The sequence below is a fragment of the Gracilinanus agilis genome, chromosome 2 (genome assembly GCF_016433145.1).
Source record: "Gracilinanus agilis isolate LMUSP501 chromosome 2, AgileGrace, whole genome shotgun sequence".
Lineage (NCBI taxonomy): Eukaryota > Metazoa > Chordata > Mammalia > Didelphimorphia > Didelphidae > Gracilinanus > Gracilinanus agilis.
In genome coordinates, this window is record NC_058131.1 from 552,753,929 (window position 1) to 552,762,286 (window position 8,358).

The following is an 8,358-nucleotide window of genomic DNA, read 5'->3' on the forward strand; positions in this document are numbered from 1 at the left end:
AAAACAAACAAACAAAAAAAAAAAAACAGAGACCTCATTCTCCTGTTCCTTTTCTCCCTTTACTAGATTATTCTTTGCTGGAGCCCGGGAGGGCCACCTGCCCAGCATGCTGGCGATGATCCACATAAAGCGTTGCACTCCGATCCCTGCACTCCTCTTCACAGTAAGGACCAGTCGGTTCCTCAGCCAGTTCATTCCATTTTAGCTCTCTCCTCCCCGTTCCTACTTCTCTTCTGTTTGGGGCTACCATCTTGTTCTAATCAGCATATTGCAATAAATTTGTGATAATGAGAGACAGAAGCACACAAGGTCTGAGCTTATCTATATATTGGTCTGGTTACCAGTAATTGAGGTCAGTGGTCCCTCAGGAATCAAAGACCCCTGATCCAGTTAGAACTGCTCTTTTAGTGGTTATACAAAGTACAGAAATGCCCCCAAACTAAGATTGTGATTGGTTGTTTTTTTTGTTTGTTGGCTTTGTTTTAAACCTTCACCTTCTGTCTTAGAATCCATACTAAATATCAGTTCGGAAGCAGAAGATTGGTAAGAACTGGGCAACTGGGGTTAAGTGACTTGTCACACAGCTAGGAAGTGTCTGAGGCCAGATTTGAACCCAAGATCTCTTATCTCGAAACCTGATTCTCTATCAACTGAGCCACTTAGCTGCCCCAGGATTTGTTCTTAATTATGCTACCTGACCATGAGTCTTTGCCTATCATGGAGACCAGACAACCCAAGTTAGGCCAACATCCTCTTGTGAGAACCAACCCCACAATGCCAGAACAGAGACTTTCCAGAGTTTATGATGTTTGGGGGTGGGAGGACACAGCATAGACTCAGTCAACCTTCTATAACATTCTCCAGAAGGTTCCTTATCTACCACTCCCTGTACCAGTGGAGCCCCGGACTAGGAAAACATCTGGAAATCAGGTTAAATCATCCTTCATCCGCCTTTCTTATCTCCCTTATCTGGCATCTTGTTTTGCTCTCTTATTGAGGGTTAGAGCCAGATCTTTGCAATAATACTCAAAGCCTTAAAGCTTAGTGACAGTGCTAAAGCTTGATTACAATTATCATATTATTATGATTAACAAAACTCTTAACTATAAATCAGTAATCAGTTTCCCAAGCGTCTGACCTGTCAATTCCAATCCTATGCATATAATGTTCCATCATCCTCTTCTAGATTTCTGTGGAATTCTATTGAGTGTTTTTTTTTTGTTTTTTTTTTTTTTTAGCCCTTGTACTTCGGTGTATTGTCTCATAGGTGGAAGATTGGTAAGGGTGGGCAATGGGGGTAAAGTGACTTGCCCAGGGTCACACAGCTGGGAAGTGGCTGAGGCCGGGTTTGAACCTAGGACCTCCTGTCTCTAGGCCTGACTCTCACTCCACTGAGCTACCCAGCTGCCCTCTATTGAGTTTTAATGGATTTGACATGATTTTGCACATTTTGAATATGTGGATTCATTGATATAGGGAACTCCATGGTGAAGAAATTCTCCCTACAAGCATAGGTCAACATCTCTTCTGCCAATTATTGTCTCAGAGGAGCCGGCAGATAAATGTCCTGGGTACAAATCTGGCCACACACACTTCCTACCTGTGACCCCGGGCAAGACCCCATTTGCCTAGCCCTTAACTTTCTTCTGCCTTGGAATCAATATTTAGTATCAATTCTAAAACAGATTGATACTATGTTAGATATCAGGAAGAAATACCTGACCTGGAAGGTCAGGGGACTGGGTTATTATAGCAGATGAGGGAATCTTCTTTGGGCATCTTTTAAAATGGTCTGGTTTTGATTCTGGAGACTTATCAGGACTCTCACAGTCTCTTCTGTGAGTAATTGTAAATACTGTTCAGCTCATGAATTCAACCAATTCTTTTCATCCCCACAGTGTCTCTCCACCCTGTTGATGCTGGTGACCAGTGACATATATACACTCATCAACTACGTAGGCTTCATCAATTACTTGTTCTATGGTGTCACAATTGCTGGGCAAATCGTCCTGCGTTGGAAGCAGCCTAATATTAACCGACCTATCAAGGTAAGATTTTGATAGTTCAGGACCTGCTTTGCCCTTCTGGCTTAGAACAGCACTCATACAATTCTACTTCCATTCTTTAGTAACTTCTCTTCTATATCTGTGGAAATTCCACACACACAAAATTCTACAGATGTGTCTGTATACATAGATATATACACACTCATGCATGCATTCTTCTAGCTATAGGTATTTTTTTTTTTTTTTTTAGATTTTTTTTTTTTTTAAACCCTTGTACTTCGGTGTATTGTCTCATAGGTAGAAGATTGGTAAGGGTGGGCAATGGGGGTCAAGTGACCTGCCCAGGGTCACACAGCTGGGAAGTGGCTGAGGCCAGGTTTGAACCTAGGACCTCCTGTCTCTAGGCCTGACTCTCACTCCACTGAGCTACCCAGCTGCCCCTATAGGTATATTTTTAAACCCTTACCTTCCATATTGATTCTAAGGCAGAAGAGCAGTAAGGGCTTGGCAATGGGGTTAAGTGACTTGCCCAAGGTCACACAGCTAGGAGGTGTCTGTGGCCAGTATATTGCTTTTTAGCCAGTAACATCATTTCACTTTGCCTCAGGAAAATGGAAGGGCTGGACTCTTTGGCTTCTTTAGATTCCTTCAATTCTGTGTCATCCAAGATGCAAAGATTTTATCAGAATGAAAAGTAGCTTTTCCTCATCTCTTAGCAGGAGAGATTAGGATAAGTTAAATACTGCTTTCATCCTGTCATTGTCCCTCCTTCCCCTGCTCAAAGCAGTTTAATTATAATTATAGTAATTATAATAAAATCCCTATTTCCTGCTGGAACAAACAAAAACTCAAGTTAAGAGGCAATAGAGTAGACAGAATGCCAGTCTTGGAATCAGGAAGACATGGGTTCAGATTCTACCTGATATTTACCAGCTCTGTTATTATGAGTACTTAACCTCTCAGTCTCAGGGTTGCTGTGAAATTTTTAATTTCACTTAAATGAAATAATGTACATAAAGCATTAAATACATGTGAGTTCTTGTTTTTTTTAAACCTTTACATTTCATCTTAGAATTAATACTAAGTATCACTTCAAAGGCAGAAGAACAGTAAAGGCAAGGCATTTAGGATTAAGTGACTTGCCCAGGGTTACCCAGTCTGAGGTTATATTTGAACCCAAGACCTCCCATATCCAGGGCTGCCCCATTCTATTTCTTCTTATTCTCTTTCCTAGACTAGAAGTCTCCCCACTTTTTGATCACTCTGTGTGTTAAAAAAATTTTTTTTCTGAATATATGTCCCCCAGTTTGACAGAAAAACTGAAAGTTATTTGTGTTATATCTAACACACACACACACACATTATCATGTGTACCATTGCTAAATGAGGGGATCAAAGATGACTTCCTGGAGATGGTGACACTGGAAGTATCCCTTAGATATTCCTACTTTTTCTCTTGCTCTTCACCTCACCACACCAGAGTTTTTTCAAACTCATAGGTAAAGATTCAATTACAAGGGGCCAGCTAGGTGGCTCAGTGGATAAAGAGATAGGCCCTGAGATGGGAAGTCCTCAGACACTTCTTAACTGTATGACCCTGGGCAAGTCACTTAACTCCAATTGCCCAGCCCTTACTGCTCTTCTGCCTTGGAACCAATACTTAGTATTCATTCTAAGAAAGAAAATAAGGGTTTAAAAAAAGAAAGACAATTACCATGACACAGAAGATGATTCTATTCAATATTCTCTCTAGGTTTAACTATTCTGAGCTTTTGGAGGATGAATGAGGTCTTTAGAGTATACCGAGGAAGGTTGTGAGTGTTGCAGATAGGGGAGAAATGGAAAATATTTGGGAACCATTGTGTCAGCTAAGCCCTGTGTCTCAGATTCTTTTAGCCTTCCCTTGACTCCAAAGTCCTTTAGAAAGAACCAGTAGAGTGAATATTCCCCTCCCTTCTTTGCTTAGAGGCAAGAGACTCTGACTTTGGGTGTGGAACATTGTATACCCCTTATCAGAGATGGTTTGATACGTTGGGTGGTTTTGCTCAACTTTTTGTCCTCTTTTTTTATTCTTTGTTTTGGGACTAGGGGAGTGAGGGAGGGGATACATTTGGAAATAAATGTGCCACGTGAAAGATAACCAATAAAAATGTTAATTAAATAAATTATTTTATTTCAGATTAAGTCAAAGGGTTCACAAAGGACATAAAAGTTCCACATAGGCTTCATGGGGTTCCTGGGTAGGTCCTCTGGTGTGTGGCTGAATCATAACCTTATCCGGGCTGGAAAAAACACCAATTCTTTTCCTGGGAAGGATCCATGGCTTTCTCCTGCTCAGTGGGGAGACTTTGTGGCTAACAGAATCTCAACTCTTGTCCCAGATAAGCCTGCTGTTCCCTATTATCTACCTGCTATTCTGGGCCTTCCTGTTGATCTTCAGTCTGTGGTCGGAGCCTGTGGTGTGTGGGATTGGCCTGGCTATCATGATGACAGGTGTTCCTGTCTACTTTCTCGGGGTGTACTGGCAGCACAAACCCCAGTGTTTCAATGACTTCATAGGTGAGTTTGGGGATGGCTCCACAGTTGACCTGAGGAAGCCTGGGGGAAAGAGACCCTCATAGATTGATCTAGGAAATAGTTCAGCAAGAATCCTGGCAGATTATCTGGGTCTGGATTTCCAATGCTGAGGCTGGTAATGGAGAATGTCTCTAAGCTAGATCAACTGTCCTAGGAGGAGACCTTAGACAAGTTATCAGCACTGCTGCCTTAGAGAAATCCCATGTGAAAACAACACAATCTCTCAGGGAAATTCAATAGATAACTGTTAAGTAGCTATTGTGTTGATTGCACTGTTTTAGACACCATTTGGTTAAGACCTTGGTCTTTGCCCTTGTGGAGCCTGTAGTTTAAAGTTTGAGAAAAGTCATCTCTGTAGTTAAAGAAAAAAGTCAGTCTGCCTCCTATAGGAATGAGCAGTAGGCTGGATAGATGGGGGAAATGTCACCTTTGGGGTGAATGAGGACAATGAAATGCCTAGAAGGCAAGACTCAAGTTAGGAGTCTTAAGTTAACTAGGCTCTAACAGATAAAGGAATTTGCCTATTTTGCTCTTAAGAGAAGGTACCAGTATGTGGTGCTTATGGGATAATCTCCACTGGAGGGGGGATTCCACCAAGGATCTCATCTCATACCCCATGGTGAAACGTCCAGTCCCAGGGACTGATCTGCTTTCAACATTTTTACCCCTCTTAGCTTCCCTGACCTCAGTGAGCCAGAAGTTGTGTGTGGTCGTATATCCTCAGATGGATGAGAGCCCATCGAGAGAGGAGGAATCGACCGATGAAGTGAAAGAGCAGCGGCGGCCCATGTACAAATCCTCTGCCCCCAGCGGGCAGGAGTCCGCAGACTCGCCCCACCCCTGATTCTGACCAGCTCTTCTCCGAGCTTCTTTGGCCTTTTATCCCCCTTTCCAACCCTGTCCATTCCCCTCCTTCACTCAGCCTCCTTCTTCTCCCTCACCCCAAAACTGTTCTCAGGCAGGAGCAGTCAGAGAGGTAAGAAAGGGAAATGATAAATCAAGACACTGTATTTTGTACCCAAAGAACCAGCCACAGGCCATTAGGGTCTGAGTAGGAATACCACACACAAGTGCTGTCCCGAGGAAGGGGAATCCCTACTCGGAGCCTCTTATGAGAAAGAAAATCTAGCCAAGGGCCCCCTCCTCTACACGGACCCCAACCATTTAGGAGTGAAAGCCTTCCAGGGATATCATCCTTAGGAAATCCTAGTGCCAACAAGCATGTGAAAACCTAGAAGTAGCATCCTCAGGAATCTAACCAGGTTTGGTACTGCCCTCTTTTTTTCCCTTTCTGAGCCCAAGGAACAGAGGCCAGAGTTGGGGAAAGAGGTACAAATTGGACATGGAAACCAGAGGCCTCTAAGGGAAGGGGAACTGATGGCTGCAACAGCTTATAAGCCTGTTGCAGACTGCAGGAGTCTCAGAAAAGGAAGGAGACAGGTGTTTCACCACCACCACCCCCAACTTGCACTTGTCTTACTCTTGACTCCTTACCAGATGTGCAAATTCCCTATAGGCTTGAGGACCAACAAAGAATGATCACTGCCTCTTCTTTCCTACCTCTCCCCCTACCACACACACACATACACACAAGCCTGTAGAACAGATTTGGAAAGACCCAGATGATAGCAACTGTACCATTTCTGTATCCTGCCCCAGCTGAGTGCCAAAGCTTTCTAAGGCCAGAGAAGCTTGTTTCCTGGTTGGTTTACCAGAGGTGGCTGTTTCTTTCCCAGGAACAGGGTTTCACAGCTCCTCTCTCCTCCCTGGAGCTGTCCTTAGTGGGAAGGAGACATCCAGTAATTATCACTGGCATATACCCTTTGTCCCCCTCCTCCCACCTTGATCCCTTTGACTCTAACTCTCAGTGCTGCCAGTTTTGCAGAATTATAGTATCTCTTTCTTCCCTGGGTAGGGCCTCTCCCTAGAGGGAGACAAGTCCCCGGCTTGGATTCAGGGTTGGGCCAACTTTTTCTATCATCATCCACACCAGGATCAGGACATGAATCTTTCCATTTTTCTCTTAGGGCAGCCTTCCCTTCTTGCTGGAGCTACCCACTTCTCACGGGGGAGCTCTTTCTACAGCCTCTGATACTCAGCCTGAGAGGAAGGGCTTGAGGAGGAATGTGTCCCTGAGGCCAGTGCACACATCTTATCTCTCTCCTATTGCCCCAAAGCACCTACTTTCTTTCCAAGCTATCCTCTTGACCCCCTTCCCCAGAAAACACTCCAGTCCAAACAGTACCTCCCTCCCTCCCTCCCTCCCTTCAGGACTGATTTCCAAAGATAGGACAAACCACTAATATAAAGACTAAAGAGGCCATGTATGAGGGGAGATGGAAGGCAGATTCTCAAAACCTCTCTAGATTTCAGAAAAGTCCATCTACTGACTGTACCTCCTTTCTCCTCCCTTACTAGGGAAGATGAGTGCCTCTAGCTGGCTACCCAAGGCAATGGAGATTAAGTCCTTCACTGTGTCTTAGGACAGATAGTGTATGTCTTTTAGTTGATTTTTCCATGTGTTTCTTAGAAATGCAATGTTTGTCCTTTGTAACAAGGCTAATTTTTAACCTCTCCAACCATGCCTGAAGGGTTATAAAGATGGAGGGTCTGTGGGTATTGGATCTCCACAGCTTTCTGAGATCTGTTCATTTCTTCCTTGCTCTCCAGCTTTTCTCACTTACCAGCCATCCCCACAGAGATCTGGAGCTAGGGCATCTTCTATCTCCCAATAACCCTTCTTCAATCTCCCCAGTTCCCCTGGGATTCCAGGAACAGCTCCATTTCCTTCCCTCCCCCTTTTAACACCTAGCCTGGGGTAGGTTCCCTTCTCTACTCCATTATCCCATGTGATTAAGTAAGCAAGGCTCAGGTTTTGATAAGAGCAAGTAGCCAAGGTGCAGGGGAGGGGAGTCAACCCCCCCTCCTATTGACCCCCCTCTTTCTCATCTCCCTCAACCTCTTCCTCTACTTGTATTATCGTTTTTTGTAAAGTGGATGCCTTACTTTTTGGATAAATATTTTTGAAGCTGGCATTTCTATTTCTTTTGTTTTTTAAAAATGTTTTCAGATTTTTTTCTTGGTTAGACATGAGAGCCTGGATTATGACTTTCTTGTATCTTTGGTTTGGTATGGGTTTTAGGTTTGGTTGTATTTGTTTATTTGTTTTTGATGTAATAAATTTTTAAAATGGGAAAATGATACGTTGTGGTGTTTTAAATGATTTTCTGGAAGGAAGAGGAATCCTGCCCCACACCCTACCACCAAATCCTCTCCATCCAGGGCCATAGATCCCAAAATTCACTTCAGGGTAATATTCTGGAGGTCCCCAATTTCTATAACCTTGAATTAACCCAGGTCTGTATCATACAGCTAAACAATTGTCTTTGGCTTCTGAAACTAAGGTCACGTCCACCAACAAAATCTAGCAGCTTTACAGTCTGATACCTTCATTCGTCCCAAAATAATAATGATAATTACTAATATCTATATAGTCTTTTTTTAACCCATACCTTCTGACTTAGTATCAATTCTAATCAAAAGTGCAGTAAGCGCAAAGCAAAAGGAGGTTAAGTGACTTGCCCAGGGTCACAAAGCTAGGAAATATCTGATGTCAAATTTGAACCCAGGTCCTTCCAACTCCAAGCCTGGTCCTTTCTCCACTGTGCTACCTAGCTGCCCCCATTTCTACAGTCTTTTAAGATCTACAAAGTAGTTTTTGTGCATTGTCTCATCGAAGTATGGGAGAGGGAATTTATTAAGCATAATGCTATAA

At 43.3% G+C, this 8,358-nt stretch overlaps 1 protein-coding gene across 1 annotated transcript in view; it reads left to right on the top strand.

Moving 5' to 3' along the window:
• The window catches only part of SLC7A8 (solute carrier family 7 member 8), a 92,787-nt gene extending 85,169 nt beyond the window's left edge, over positions 1 to 7,618 (top strand). The window contains exons 8-11 of the mRNA XM_044665251.1: positions 67 to 163; positions 1,899 to 2,048; positions 4,388 to 4,565; positions 5,258 to 7,618. Of these exons, the coding sequence (XP_044521186.1) occupies positions 67 to 163; positions 1,899 to 2,048; positions 4,388 to 4,565; positions 5,258 to 5,427 (595 nt within the window). The 3' untranslated portion in view covers positions 5,428 to 7,618. The remainder of the gene's footprint in view (positions 1 to 66; positions 164 to 1,898; positions 2,049 to 4,387; positions 4,566 to 5,257) is intronic.
• The last annotated feature ends 740 nt before the right edge of the window (positions 7,619 to 8,358 follow it).